The sequence below is a fragment of the Cornus florida genome, unplaced genomic scaffold (genome assembly GCF_030987335.1).
Source record: "Cornus florida cultivar Cherokee Brave unplaced genomic scaffold, ASM3098733v1 CherokeeBrave_3.0.0_Hap2_Chr06, whole genome shotgun sequence".
NCBI classification, from domain to species: Eukaryota; Viridiplantae; Streptophyta; class Magnoliopsida; order Cornales; family Cornaceae; genus Cornus; species Cornus florida.
In genome coordinates, this window is record NW_026775576.1 from 91,952,729 (window position 1) to 91,967,584 (window position 14,856).

General features: G+C 35.4%; 1 protein-coding gene across 1 annotated transcript; it reads left to right on the forward strand.

Annotated features, from left to right (window-relative positions):
* Window positions 1-891: 891 nt before the first annotated feature.
* LOC132312890 (protein TORMOZ EMBRYO DEFECTIVE) lies at window positions 892-12,895 on the forward strand. Its single transcript, XM_059811449.1, has 14 exons — window positions 892-1,403; window positions 1,515-1,697; window positions 2,737-2,886; window positions 4,373-4,590; window positions 4,730-5,015; window positions 5,913-6,047; window positions 6,456-6,574; window positions 8,779-8,935; window positions 9,125-9,371; window positions 9,459-9,535; window positions 10,469-10,588; window positions 11,235-11,365; window positions 11,441-11,615; window positions 12,485-12,895. Exons 1-14 carry the CDS (start codon window positions 1,107-1,109, stop codon window positions 12,848-12,850), a joined length of 2,661 nt encoding a protein of 886 aa, XP_059667432.1. The 5' UTR covers window positions 892-1,106; the 3' UTR covers window positions 12,851-12,895.
* Window positions 12,896-14,856: the final 1,961 nt, after the last annotated feature.

Here is a 14,856-nt window from a genome sequence, read left to right on the forward strand (position 1 = left end):
ATGAAAACTTGAATCAATTTTTTTTTTTTTTTTTTGAATTGAGAGTTTATTATTTTTGGACAAATTATATTAAATTCTCTTTGAGCAAATTACACACAAATAGACATATTTTGATATTTCCTAATTTCATTCACCTTTGTTGAAATGTAACTTTTAGTATAAAAAGTTGCGCTTATATTATAATAATATATTCTATTGTATAGTAGAAGGGGCAAATTTATTATTTTATAAAGATTTGTCAAAAAAAAAAAAAATTCGAGAACTCGCACCAAATGTTAAAGAAAGTTAAAATAATAAATGGTAAATGATCTACCAATATATAATTTGTCCAAACCTCAACAAATTTATCCTAATTTTTTTTATAAATGCAGTACAAAAAATATTTGTCTCAAACTTAAAAAGAAAGCTCAAATTTGGTTAAGAATGTTATTGCCCAAGTTGATGCACATAAAATTGCACCCATGTTTATGCAAGTGTTTGATAGCATTCTTTTTATTAATGAGGATGTTATACATGGTGCTCATGTTAATGAATAAAATTTTGATCTACATTCGACTTGATAAATTAAATTTAAATTATAATTGGATCAAGAATTATTTAAATTTTAAAGCATGTTGTACACATATTATTGATAGTTTAATTAATATGTATTTGATTAAAAAAATCATTTAGAAATAGGATGTTATTTGCATAGTAACATATATGGGGGACAATCATAAACTAGAAAAATTGTGTTATTTGGCATTTTTCAAAAAATGAAAGGACTCATTGGTGATATATATATTTAAAAAAAATTCCTAGTAATTTAAAAATGCCAAATAACACTCTAAAAATGAAAATTATATCGTTTTAGTAACTTGGTAGTTAAAGTGCTCGTCCACTAACTAGTAGCTCAATATAACTTCTTAAAACCCTAAACCCTGTGTTAAAGCTAGAGGAGGCTAAAACCCTAGACGCAGCTCTGGTTATTTGAACAAGGAGCTGCAGTTGTCGGACCTACCCTAGCTATATCGAGTAGTTTTTATTTCTACAATTTTATGCTCTGTCCTTAGTTTGGGAGTCGAATTGATTCACATACATACGGATTACTGATAGATAGAACAAAAATGGCGTCTCTTGCCTTGAAAAGGAACTATGGCTGCGTTCAATCCCTGCAACAATTCTACACCGGAGGACCCTTCGCCGTCTCTTCCGACGGATCTTTCATTGTCTGCGCCTGTGATGACACCATCAAGATCGTCGATTCTTCCAACGCTTCCATTAAGTCCACTATTGAAGGCGATTCGGAGCCCGTTACAGCCCTTGCTCTAAGCCCTAGTGACAACTTCCTTTTCTCTTCCAGCCACTCTCGGCAAATTAGGGTTTGGGACCTCTCTTCATTAAAATGCTTGCGTTCTTGGAAGGTAACGTCAAATCCCCCCAAACATTTTTTTGAAACTAACAGAAAAAAATGCAGTATTGGGTTTGTTTGTTTCCTTGACAAATTAATTGATGAGTGAAGCTATTATTTGTAGGGACATGAAGGCCCTGTGATGGGCATGGCTTGTGACGCGTCCGGTGGGTTGCTGGCAACTGCAGGGGCTGATAGGAAAGTGCTCGTGTGGGACGTGGATGGCGGCTTCTGCACGCATTACTTCAAAGGTCACAAGGGGGTGGTGACTAGTATTATGTTCCATCCTGACCCAAATCGACTAATTGTAAGTTTTTGTTTTAAAACTACCTGTTACTATTTATTTAATTTTTTTGCTCTTTTGTTTTAGATGGCACACTAGAAGCTGTGATAAATGAATACACACACATGAATTTATATGTGTTATAGCGTTTCATTAGAGGACCTACAGTCCATAGTCATGTTCATAGAATTGAATATCTTACATATGTGATATGTGGCAAGTAGGGGTGGTTGTGTTAAAAATACACCACATAGTACAAACTTGGGAAAATATGTAACTGGAAAAAATAACTTGGGCATTTAAAGTTCTTCCCTATTTCCATTACTAATCTGCTCATCATCCTTCCAAGCTGCCAATAAGGATTATTGTAGAAATTTTGCATGAAAATGTAGCTGTGGATCATCATTGAGGCCTTTTCAATTTAATTCGAATTACATTTGAAGTACTAATATCATTGTGCCATACTTTTCTATAGCTAAAGATAGTTTTACAGGGGCTACATGATGTATTGGCATGTGTCATCTACCTAGGTTTTGAAGATGATTTATATCAAAGCGCCATCATCCCTTGCTGCTTTACCCTTGTTATACTTTGATAAATTAGCCGTCTAAATTGCATGCCCACGTGGATATCTTCAGAAGGAGTTGTATGTTATGGTTGTTTTGGATTCTTGTTTTTTGGCAATAAAGAGGAAGTTAATTAACTAAGACGGGCATTACATAGAATGAAATATCCAAGGCAATGGTTTGATATTCTTAATGGTGCTTTAAAGGACATGGTTTATGAACATGTTGATTAAATAAATAAATATAATTCAACTGTTATATGTCAGCTTTGTATATGGAGTTGCTAATTCTGAACGAAGCTTTGTATAATTATATCATGTTTTGTTGTTAATTTTGGTTGGCTGAGCTATAGGAGGTAGCTCATTCTAAATATGATGATTGTTGCTGTTGTGACTGATTTTTTCATTAGTTGATGTTCTCAATAGTATTCATCTTTCTTGGAGAAGCTTAATTATACTAATTACAAACAGTCTGACCAGTTTTCTTTGTTTTTCTAGCTTTTTTCTGGAAGTGATGATGCCACTGTGCGAGTTTGGGATCTTGCAACAAAAAAGTGCATTGCAACACTTGAGAAACACTTTTCTGCCGTGACTTCCATGGCAGTATCTGAAGATGGATGGACCTTAGTTAGTGCTGGAAGAGATCAGGCATGTCTCAACTTTTTATTGTCTTGCTTGATAATATGGTTGAAAATTCCAATATATCTCAGTATAACCTTGTTCACCCCAATCAAGCAGGTCAAAGTAATCATGTTACCATATTTACGTATCTTTGTCCTTCATTCCAAGAATATTCTTGTGATTACTCCATTTGAAAGATTTTTGTTGAGCTTAGTGTGGCTATTTGATCCTACAAGGTGGCAGTTCACATCTCACTTTCATTTAGCCATGTGACATCACCACAAAGGCTGATGTGTCACTCGTTTGACACACCACAATTTCCAAGGGAACTATTCTCCAATTTGCAGTTGACATGTGGACTTATCCACTAGATACCTAGCCTTCTCACAATATGATGTTTGTTGAGTCTTCATATTAATTCAATCATCTCAGGCCCGTGGCTGGCCAGCTCATGTGCAATATGTTGGACGTCAGTGAATTAGCAACAGAAGAATAGTTTTCTCCACCATTGTGCACTTCTTCGACTGTTGGGATTGGTCAGCCTAATCGGCTCATGTCGTTCACCCCCCAGCTGTGCAATAATGTATTTCCATGTGATTCAGCTGTGTACTCTCTGATTGTGTATCAGATGTCTCCAAATGATCTCCACCTTTTCCTTATCCTTTCAAAGGCCACCTTAGCATGCACTGAAGCATGACGCATCTTTTGTCTGCCTAGGTCAAGAGCAATACCTAGGGAGCTCTTCAAGCTTAGTCTGCGGCTGTGAAGTGACCTATGAGCTGCACCATGGTCCACGTGGAATTCTATAATCTTTGGCTTTGTGATCGAAGCCTGGGGTTTGTCAAATTGATCTCTTGTTGTCTAGGCATCTGCCTGTCAAGAGGGAGACACCATTTGACATCTGAAAGGATATCCCTAGCAATGTAGCAGCTTCCCATTGGTTGTCACCTTTAATACGTGGCAGAATTTTTATTGGACCACTCCCATTGTCATGTGGCAACATGCCATTAGATCGTTTGATCACAGTAGCAGTGATCCATTGGACTGTCATGTTAGTTTGAGCACCTCTTATTCGCACGTGTATCCTTTCTACAGATAGGAGTTGACCTCATCATTTTAAAGAGAAATTATTGATTAATACTCATTCAATAGGTTTTTAACTCTTCTCCAAAAAGCATCAAAACGTCTTTGTTAACAAGAAGAAAGTAGAACTTTTTCTGTAAAGTGAAACTAGCACTAATAAGGAAGACGTGACCTTAGGATTCCTTCAGCTCTCTCTCTCTCTCTCTCTCTCACACACACACACACAAGGCTCTCTCAGTATCCACCCTAATTCAATTCCCCTGGGACCACCATCTTACATGTTTCCATTACTCATTAGAACCCATGTTTGGTAATTATTCACCTTCTGATTGCTGTTTCTTAATGTAGTCGTTACTTGAGCGTGCATATAGTAATGGGATCTATCGCATGACTTGATTGATTGACAACATAATCTATACATTAATTTCAGGTTGTAAACTTGTGGGACCTTCATCACTATGGGTTCAAGAGTACAATACCAACATATGAGGGGCTTGAATCTGTGTGTGTGATCTGTTCTTCATCTCCTTTTGCTTCATCTCTGGGCTTGTACAAACAGCAGCATTGGAAGAAAAGAAGTGATTCACCAGCAATTGATTTTATTACAGTTGGTGAACGTGGGCTTGTACGGATATGGAACTCTGAAGGGTAAGAACACGAGTTTTTTAACTACTGGAAATATATAAATTTTGGGAGCCCTTAGGGATCCTTTCTCTTGTGCTTCCTTTTCATTCTATTTAGAATGCAGTTTGTGTGTACTAATTTTTGTATTTTGATGCTGCAACAGTGCAGTTTGTCTTTTTGAGCAGCAGTCTTCACATGTTACTGTTTGCTCAGACAAGGAAGAGTCGAGAAGAGGCTTCACTGCTGCTATTATGTTGCCCTTAGGTCAAGGATTGCTCTGTGTCACAGCTGACCAACAGTTTCTCTTTTATTCCCCTATGGAATACACTGAAGATTATTTGAAGTTAAACCTAGGCAAAAGGCTTGTAGGATACAATGAAGAGATTGTAGATATGAAGTTTTTGGGTGAGGAGGAACAATTTCTTGCTGTTGCTACTAGTGTTGAACAGGTAAGTTGCTTAAAGTTTTCATCTTCCATAAGGTTATCATCTGGTTTCTTAACCTTCTTTATGATCAAATATGTGTGTATTTTAGTATTAAGCAACTGGTACATCTATGGCTTATGTTTTACAAATCACTCCTACAGTCCTGCTCTACTACTACCGATATGTGGCAAAAGGGAAGAGACATTGCATTTAGGAATCAACAGTACAAAAACTTTATATAGATAATCACTTTCCTTAATGGGCTTGGTTTCCTTGAAACTGCAGGCTAATTTCAAATGACATTGCCAAATTCCTGTGATAATGATGATTTATGGCAGTTGTCATCTCCTAAGGGAGGGTCAGTCCTTTCTTTCTGCATATGTGTTGTATGTCCAGTTGTAGTACCTGAATACAGGCTTTGGAGTTTTATTTCTACCCACTTTCCTTGCTAGGGGGAAGACGAAAAAGATAAAAAAAAATCTCAACTTGGAAATTTCGTTTTATTAACTTATTTATGATATTCAATGTTATTTTTATCAAAAGAGACACATTGGTTATACAAATAGTAAACTCTTCTTTTCATACTTAGAAGAGCAGAAAAAAAAAAAGAAAAAAAAGAAAAAAGAAAACCTTTTTATTATCATTTTTTAGTTAACAACCTAAAATAATGTGTAAACCCTCTGCATTCTGTATTGTTATTAGGATGATCTTAGCTTTAAAATAGACACTTCTACAGTATATGAATACCCAAGTAACACTTACAGAATTGAAATGTCGTGCATGGATAGCATAGGTAGCAGACATCATGGCCCTGGCTAGGTATTCATATAAATTACATGCATAGTGTTTGTGTGAAAGAATCTGGTTGTAAATCTGTTGGTTTCAGTTCTTAACTTTTATTCTATTTTTGCACATATGCAGGTAAGAGTGTATGACCTAGCATCCATGTCATGTTCCTATGTATTGGCAGGTCATACTGAGATTGTTTTGTGCCTTGATACCTGTGAACTAAGCCCTGGAAGAACACTTCTTGTTACTGGAAGCAAGGACAACACTGTAAGTTCTTCTTCTTGTGGAGTTGTTAGTGGTTGGTATTGCTTCTTTCTTTTTCCCACTTTTTTTTTCTTTTTTTTATCTGTAATGTGATGGGTCGGTCATTTTGGTAGCATTTTGGCTACTTCAAGTTAAAAATAGTTGAATACAATTTGGAAAGCAAACTTGGCTAATAATCTTAATTGGGAACTGAAGTAATAGATTTGTAGAATTCAGTGAAACAACAACCTGCAACATCTCATTTTTTTTTTTTTTTTTTTAAATTTGAAAGTAATTTTAAATTAGGAAGGGTGCCATTTTTTTGGGTTCTTTGTTCACAGTATGGTGTCAGTATGAATGTATCATGACTTCTGTCTTGTTCAGTTTAACATGGAGTTGATGTCTGTGTCGTTAATTCAATTTTCTTCATAGGTTAGATTATGGGAATCCGAAAGAAGATGTTGCATTGGAATTGGTGTAGGGCATATGGGAGCTGTTGGAGCCGTTGCATTTCCAAAGAAACGGCATAATTTTTTTGTTAGCGGCAGTAGGTAAGGACTTGCCCAGTAATTTGTAGTTACCTTTCACTACACTGTGCCTGTGCGGTTTGAATTTTTTTAAATGATGAGGCTTCTATGATTGTGCATGTGGATTGTGATATTTGATTCCTTCTGTTCTTCATGGGCTTATAAAACTAATAACCAATAAGTGCCCATAATAGATTTTTCTCGGCTGAGAGGGAATATTTACTGTTTGTACCAATCTCTAGATGAATCACAGGTGCTTACCATTTTTATTTAAATAAACTGTCTTTAAAAATCTAAGGGTTAATTTAATACATTAAAGATTGCTTTTTAGTTTCATTCTTGGCCAGATCTAGGCATCTGTTCCCCTGCCACAATCCACCTCAAAGTTGAGTCTCCATTTTTGGGTCTTGATGGTTAGTGTAACGTTGGAGGACATGTTTGTGAGGACCGTTTGATCATGGAACACCTTTATTATTCATGGCAATTATTGACTTTTCTCTTTCTTAATACTCTTGATTTGGATGATACCAATTGATTCTGCATTTAGGCTCCATTTGATTTGAAATAAAACATTTTCCGTGTAAAATATTTTTAATGAAAAACTTTTTACATGTAAAATGATTTTTTTCATCTTATTTTCCAGTGTTTGGCTTCAATCCTGAAAATATTTTTGAGAAAAAAATTAGATGTCTGGTTTATGAAAAATATTTTTACGTAAAAAAACTGAAATATTGTAGAAAATTTTCATTTCAATCATTGACTTGCCATTGTGGTTAGGGATAATTCTATAAAAATGGAATTTTGGAGGTCAAAGGACAAAAGAATGGAGTCAAAATTAAAATTTCTATATTAATGGAATTTTCTCAAAATCTGACGTGGACATGGAAATTTAATGTACATTACATATTTATTTCCAAAATACCCTTCTATTGTTGTTATGAAATTTTGTTACTACCCCTCATATCTAGAGAGAGAAACCCATATATGGCAACCCTTCTTCCCAAACGAATAGCCAACAAACCTGAGAAATTCATCCAAAACTTCTGGTCATTTGCACTTTTCTAAATGGACTTGCTATTTTTTTTTTTTTTTTTAAATGGGTTTGCTAGTTAGGTGGGTGAAAGAAATAGATGACCAATCAAAAAGAAAGAATTGTTTTTGCCATTACAGATGAACACATTCAGAAGGGGCTGGTTTAGGGGTGAGAGAGATTGATGATGAAATAGGCTTTTTTTTTTTTCTTTTTTTCTTTTTTTTTTTAATGTTGCTCCGGAACAATTGAGACTTCTAGTCTTGCGGGCCTTTGGTCACCATTAAAAGTTATTCCCTACATGGAGAGAGGGCCTTTCATCCAAAGAAAAGAAAAAAGCTCGAGGCATTCAAGCACCGGCGATGTAGAGGCAGAGATCCATAACAGTAATAGAAGGGTATTTTGGAAATAAAAAGATGATATAAATTAAATTTCCATGTCCACATCATACTTTGAGAAAATTCCATTAATTTAGAAAACTTAATTTTGACTCCATTCTTTTGTCTTTTGACTCACAAAACTCCATTTTTATGGAATTATCCCTTGTGGTTATTTGAGAAAGAAACATTATCTTCAAAAATTCAAGACCCCCAGTATGCATATACACACATGCAAAATTACAAATACATGTATGTGAAGTGTATAAAAATGAAAAAAAATCACACAAGATGAATTTGTAATACAAGACAATTAGGGCAATATAAGACCTACCTGAATTCTCCCCCTAGACCGTCATACAAGTCATTGCAACAGTTTAAAGTTCAATTGCCTGCTTTTTATTCTCTCTCCTCTTTCTGTCGGTGTATTGGTTTTAGGAGAGGGTTGGGAGTCGAGACTCACCGAGTTCCAAAAATGACACGGATATTTAAAAGATAAGTCATTTTTTGGGACATTTTATGAAAATGTTTTACAGGAATATATTTTCCTTGTAATTAATAGTCAATCAAACACCAGAAGATACTTTTACGCCAAAACAAACAGAGCCTTAATTATTATATATTTTAGTTGTGTATGTATTAGTCGGTGCAAACAATAGCTGTATGTTGTACTGCTCACTTTTTGAATGTGTGATCTTAAGTGTAACATGATTCTGGGATTGGAAATTAGTAGCTTTCTATCTCTCTTCCACCATTATTTTGACAAACTATTTACTTTAGCATGTGTGTGTGTTTAAACTCACATGTATTGTCATGTGTAGTGATCGTACCCTGAAGGTGTGGAGTATGGATGCTCTCTCGGATTATTCTGATCTGCCTACTAAGTTGAAAGCAAAAGCAGTTGTAGCAGCCCACGATAAGGATATAAATTCTGTAGCTATTTCACCCAATGATAGTTTTGTTTGTAGTGGTTCCCAGGTTAGTAAGTTACATGGCATTGCTTTAACATGTTATTGTCACTTTTTGCCTTTTGATTTCATTCAGATAGCTTTTTATTGAATAGAGGAAAAGTGAAAAGATAGAGAAGGGTGTAAATTTCTTGATGACTGCTTGTTTTTCTTTCTTAAAGTTGCTCCAACAATATCTTTCCCCTCTCTCTATGATCAGGATCGCACTGCTTGTGTTTGGAGGCTTCCAGATCTAGTATCTGTGGTTGTACTAAAAGGTCACAAAAGGGGAATTTGGTCTGTAGAGTTTTCTCCAGTTGATCAATGTGTTATAACAGCATCTGGAGACAAAACAATAAAGATATGGGCTATATCTGATGGTTCATGTTTAAAAACATTTGAAGGGCACACCTCAAGTGTATATCGAGCATCATTTCTTACTCGTGGGACCCAGATTATCTCTTGCGGTAATGGGGCCATCTCAATGTGTGAAAATTCTGGTCCTTCTTATTGTTTTGTTTTAACAATTACCAAAAAAATGGTTTCAATTTTAGGTGCTGATGGTTTGGTGAAGCTTTGGACTGTTAAAACTAATGAATGCGTTGCAACTTATGATCGACATGAGGACAAGGTGTTGAAAAACTCTACTTGATACATTCTGTAGGTCTTGTTTTGGATATTTGGAGAATGATTGTCTAGATTTCTTTTTACACGTCCTGGTTTTGTGTATTATACTGATTTGGAATGGTGTCTAATCAACTTGGTTTTTCCATCTCATATGGATTTTACTATCTTGTTCAATTGCAAAGAACCACATACTAGCAATCGTGATTACTTGACTTCCAGCAATTACTATGATACTGATGAATATTGAAAAAAATTGCAAACAAAGAATTTATATGCTGCTACGATTTGGCAAATGAGCATAAAGAGGATTAAAATAATCAATAGATGTGAGTCATGTGACTTTTGAGGCATGGCCAATTCCATGGGTTTCCAAAGTCCAAACATATTGGCATATCTCTGCAGACTAGCGTACCATGGATATTATTTGTTGTTTTTGCATGGTTTGAACTCTAGCAAAGAAGAATGTCTTACTATATGTTATTTTCTGCACAAATGGACCTCTTTTTGGTCTTAGATTTCCAATCTAGTATGTGTACTTTTAGATTGTTACTTACTTTCACTAATTGATATGATGCCACCTTCTGTCGTGGCCATTTAGCTCCAAATGTTTTCTTAATAAATTTGACTTCCTACTCGTAATATTTTCCCTGTTAAACATGTAAAATATTTCTTACCGCCTCGTAATATTTATATATTTCTTTCTCTTTTTTTTTCTTTTTTTTTTTTTTTGAAAATTTGGAATTTCTTTAGGATAATGATACTGATATGGCATCAATTACTGTGATTTTGTACTCCCATTAAAATTTTCTTGTCTTTTATTGAAAATTTGGAATTTCTTTAGGATAGTGATACTGATATGGCATCACTTACTGTGATTTTGTACTCCCATTAAAATTTTCTTGTCCTCTTGTCGTGCTCACTAGATATTGGTCTGCAGGTTTGGGCCTTGGCTGTCAGCAAGAAGACAGAAATGCTTGCAACTGGTGGGAGTGATGCTATTATCAATTTGTGGCATGACTCCACTGCTATTGATAAAGAGGAAGCTTTTCGTAAAGAGGTGAGGCATTTCACCTATTACTTTAGTTCCTTGCCTATTTTTGGTCCTTTATTTGTGCAATCCGAGACACCAAGCATGCCAAGACATTTTTGTTTGGTCCCAATGATTGCCCATTGTTAATCCATTGCAAGACAAAAATTTATAGAACTTCTACTAGGCATTTAATTGAGCGACATATATTTTCCTATATACATAGTAGGTTAACCTTTGGTCATTGTAGTCAAGATTATGTCCATACTCCATAGTCCCATAAAAATGCCTAATCATCTTGCCTTGGGCTGGGGATTTTAGGCTTCATTAGCATTAGCTGGGACTCCTTTAGGTTTTGGATGCATCCTTAAGCTGCTTTTTTAGCTATGAACTGATTGATATTCTTTTTTGGGTTATTTGCACAGTGGCTGAATGTACAAACTTCACGTATTTTTGCATAAATTATTTGTGTATAATAATTACATAAATGTAGATGCATAATATCCATCAGACCTCTAGCACGGTGCGTACTAGTTTTAGCCATTTGTTTCTGCATACACCGGGACTACATTTACTTGGGTCCAATATCTCCACAAATTTTTTGGGTTGCTATTATCTTTTACCAATTTCATACTAATAGCAAGTGTATGATAAGATTAGTGTCTTGCTGATGCAGGAGGAAGGGGTTTTAAGAGGTCAAGAACTAGAAAATGCTGTATCAGATGCTGACTACACTAGAGCAATCCAAATTGCGTTTGAGCTTCGCAGACCTCATAAACTTTTTGAGCTGTTCGCTGAACTTTGCAGGTTTGTAATATCTCTGCATATCTCATTTCTACACCATTACTTTTACGGTTTTACCTGAGTGAAAATCCTCCACAGGAAGGGACAGGCTGAAGATAAGATAGAGAAAGCCCTTCATGCTCTTGGCAAGGAAGAATTTCATCTACTTTTTGAATACATTCGAGAATGGAATACAAAACCAAAGCTTTGTCATGTTGCACAGTTAGTGCTTTTCCGGGTTTTCAGTATCCTTCCTCCAACAGAGATTATTGAGGTATTATTCATTTCTGACTCCTCAGGTTCATAATTCATTTTTCAGTTACTTAGAAGAGACCACGCAGGGCATACTATGAGCATCAAACATTCTCGATTTTTATTAGTTGGGATTTGGTGGACTACCTCTGTTACAACCTACATTTGAAATTCCATAAAATGGATGGATTTTTATGGCTCTGTTGGGACCTACATTTGAAATTCCATGTTCAGGAAATTTGGATGGATTTTTATGGCTGTCTGATCTGAAATTTTACATTGGCTATCATTAAATGACTGCTATGAGATATCAAATGCAGATTTCCTTCTACTTATAAAAAAATGCAGATTTCCTTGTATAACCCATAGCAAGGCAGATCCCTTACAGCTTGTTTATTGGGCACCCTATACCTGCCTGATCAGCTGTAGATTGTTGCATGATTAAAAGCATCTAATTCTTCCAGCTCAGTAATAAAATTGGCATCTCCTGGCGCACTTGGTTTTTATTTTATGGACTTTCACATGAAATGGCATCTAGACAAATAATTTTTGTGACACAGGGCTGTTAGTGCTTCGGTGCTTGTTCACTGAGTAGAAATAATCAAATAATGCTCCAGGATGAATATATCGTTGATATGGTCAAATTGTTTATAGGTATAAATCTTATGTTACTTTAGGCTTTCATCAGAGAACTGACAATTTATCCCCCCTCCCACTTATCCCTTTCAAGTTTATTGAGTGAGTTATGTTAGCCCTGAAAATGTTTTATTATTATTATTGTTGTTGTTGTTGTTGTCGTTGTTGTTGTTGTTGTTGTTTATAAGTATTAGCTCTGAAAGTGGAATTAGTGGATTGTAAAATTAATGCAGCCGGTATCTAATGGTGTTTCAGATAAGAGGCATTGGAGAACTCCTTGAAGGCCTTATCCCGTATTCCCAGAGGCATTTCAGTAGGATAGACAGGCTGGAGAGAAGCACATTTCTGTTGGACTATACGCTAACAGGAATGTCCGTTATTGATCCGGAGATGGATGCAGAAGTGTCAAAAGAAAAAGCTGTGACACTATCTAATATGCAAAATACGGGTGAGGAGCCAATGGTAGAAGCCACTGCTACGGAGCAAAAACAGATTCTTGGAGAGCTGAAAGAGAAGGCCTCTTCAAAGAAACGGAAATCACAGAAATCCAAGGACGTTGCATATAAGAAAGTGAAGGGGTTGGCAATCACGAATGGTTCAGCTGTTCCATCCCAGGCATAGCACATCCTGATTGCTTATACCCGTCTTCTATTTTTTTTTTTTTTTCATTTATTAGTTGGTGTATAGTCTCCCTTGGTTTGGACTACTTGCACTACTTTTTGTAATTTACTATTTTTGCTCAAGCCCTGTTGTAGAAAACATATTCCTGGAGTATTCCATCAGATCTAAAAAGAAGAATCTTTTATATATGAAAGCGTATACAATAATGATGTATTTGCCGATGCCTGTTTTAAAGTTTTGGGGATTGGCTAGCTGGTACCTTTGATTTTCAGTGGGAATTGCCGAGTCTGGATTAGTGTCCAAAGTCGCTGTTTTCTTCTGTCACAAACCTTACCATGTGGCCAGTATAACCTGCCGCTGTGGATTGGCTATAAATTACAAGACTTGGAATGGAGAGTTGACATCCACGGCCTGATTAACCTTAGAGACTAGAGTGTGCTGCTACATATCTGCAACATTAAAAATGCAATTGTGATTTAACTAAAAGCAGCAGCCTCCCTCAGACTCGAGAGGAGTCTCAGTGACCGTGTGCATCTTACAAATTTTGCCCAAAATACCTGTTTATCACTGGAGGAGGAGAGAAAGAATGGATGGATGGGGATCACCAAGTCAGCCATATAGATTGTACTGATGAGATCATAATAGGATAGTTCAGGGTTTGGAACGGGTTTGCATTAGTAGAGTTGGATTCTCCATGGGGTTCTAGAGTTGTTCACATTGTGTAAAGATTGTGGAATGTTGTAAAGTCTACATAACATGGACTATAGTTTTTGTTGAGTGGAGTTGAGTTCCAGAATCTTCCACTATGGTGGAGTATTCTAAAGGTGATGGTCTATAAATAAAAGTGTCTGAGTAGAAATCAAGTTACAAAAGTGAAAGTGAGATGTTATTATCAAGTGTGGTAAGTTGCCAACTACATTTATGAAACAAATTCAGTCTAAAATAAAACATAAAAAGAGAGTTTGATAGCAATGCTATTGTCGTTACTGTCTATCATTTTTTAAAGATTTTCGAGCGCCTTTTTATTCTCTGTCATCTTTTCGAGGTCCTATTTTACTCTCTCCTCTCACATCAAATTTGAAAAAAATGAACATTGGAACTTCAATTCATTTATAATTTCTATACTAAGAATTATTCTGAAATAAATTAAAAAATGAAATTATGTTATTATTGTAATGATTTTTATATTTGAATTGTCCGAAATAATAAAATTAATTTTTATTTATAGACACATTTGAAGTGTCGAACACGTATCCAACCAATGTTTGAGGAGTGTTCAGGTACTCCTCCGTAGAAATATGTGTGCTTCCTAACTTCAAACCTACGACTCTCTCCCTCCCTTCTCCTTCATCTTTTTTGCACTGTTTAATGTTAATATGGTGTGCAATTTTGCATTTTTCAATCGTGTAATCCTTCTGTTTTTGCTTCCCCATAAAATTTGAAGAAAGAAAATTTTAGAGAGATAAATGATGGATTTTTAGATACAACAAATAGCCACCACCGGTCGCCGCTTCAAGCACCACCGATCACTTCTCACCACCAACTGGAGCAGTATGTTTTTGTAAAAAAAAAATAGTCACTCTTCAACCGCTATTTCTACACGATATCATTATAGAATTTATTATGCCCTAAAAATGGGTATGCAAAGTGATTAGATTAAGAGGAGAGATTACATTGAATCAGTCCATTCCTAAGCATTTCATATTTACCACCAAACAATAGAATGAGAATGCATTCTATTGCATTCCCATTTCTATTTGCATTTCATTCCATTCTTGCACACCATACTTGCATTTCATGCCTTTATTTATTTATTTATTTTTATGCATAAATTATTTATGAGGATAGATTGGTCCAATTACTGTTTAAGAATTTTCTTTTTTTGGTTACAACTGAAAATATATTTTTATCACATTATTCAAGTCATCAATTGTACAGAATCTGGTTAATATTATTACCTATCTACTTTGATATAATATTTTGAAAGTTCTAGTCATATCTTGATT

Excerpts from the sequence above, each read along its gene's own strand:
- LOC132312890 (XM_059811449.1), top strand. The coding sequence starts at position 1,107 with ATGGCGTCTCTTGCCTTGAAAAGGAACTATGGCTGCGTTCAATCCCTG. Across the intron at positions 4,591-4,729 it reads CGGATATGGAACTCTGAAGG|TGCAGTTTGTCTTTTTGAGC; the intron begins GTAAGAACACGA and ends ATGCTGCAACAG. Across the intron at positions 6,048-6,455 it reads CTGGAAGCAAGGACAACACT|GTTAGATTATGGGAATCCGA; the intron begins GTAAGTTCTTCT and ends TTTTCTTCATAG.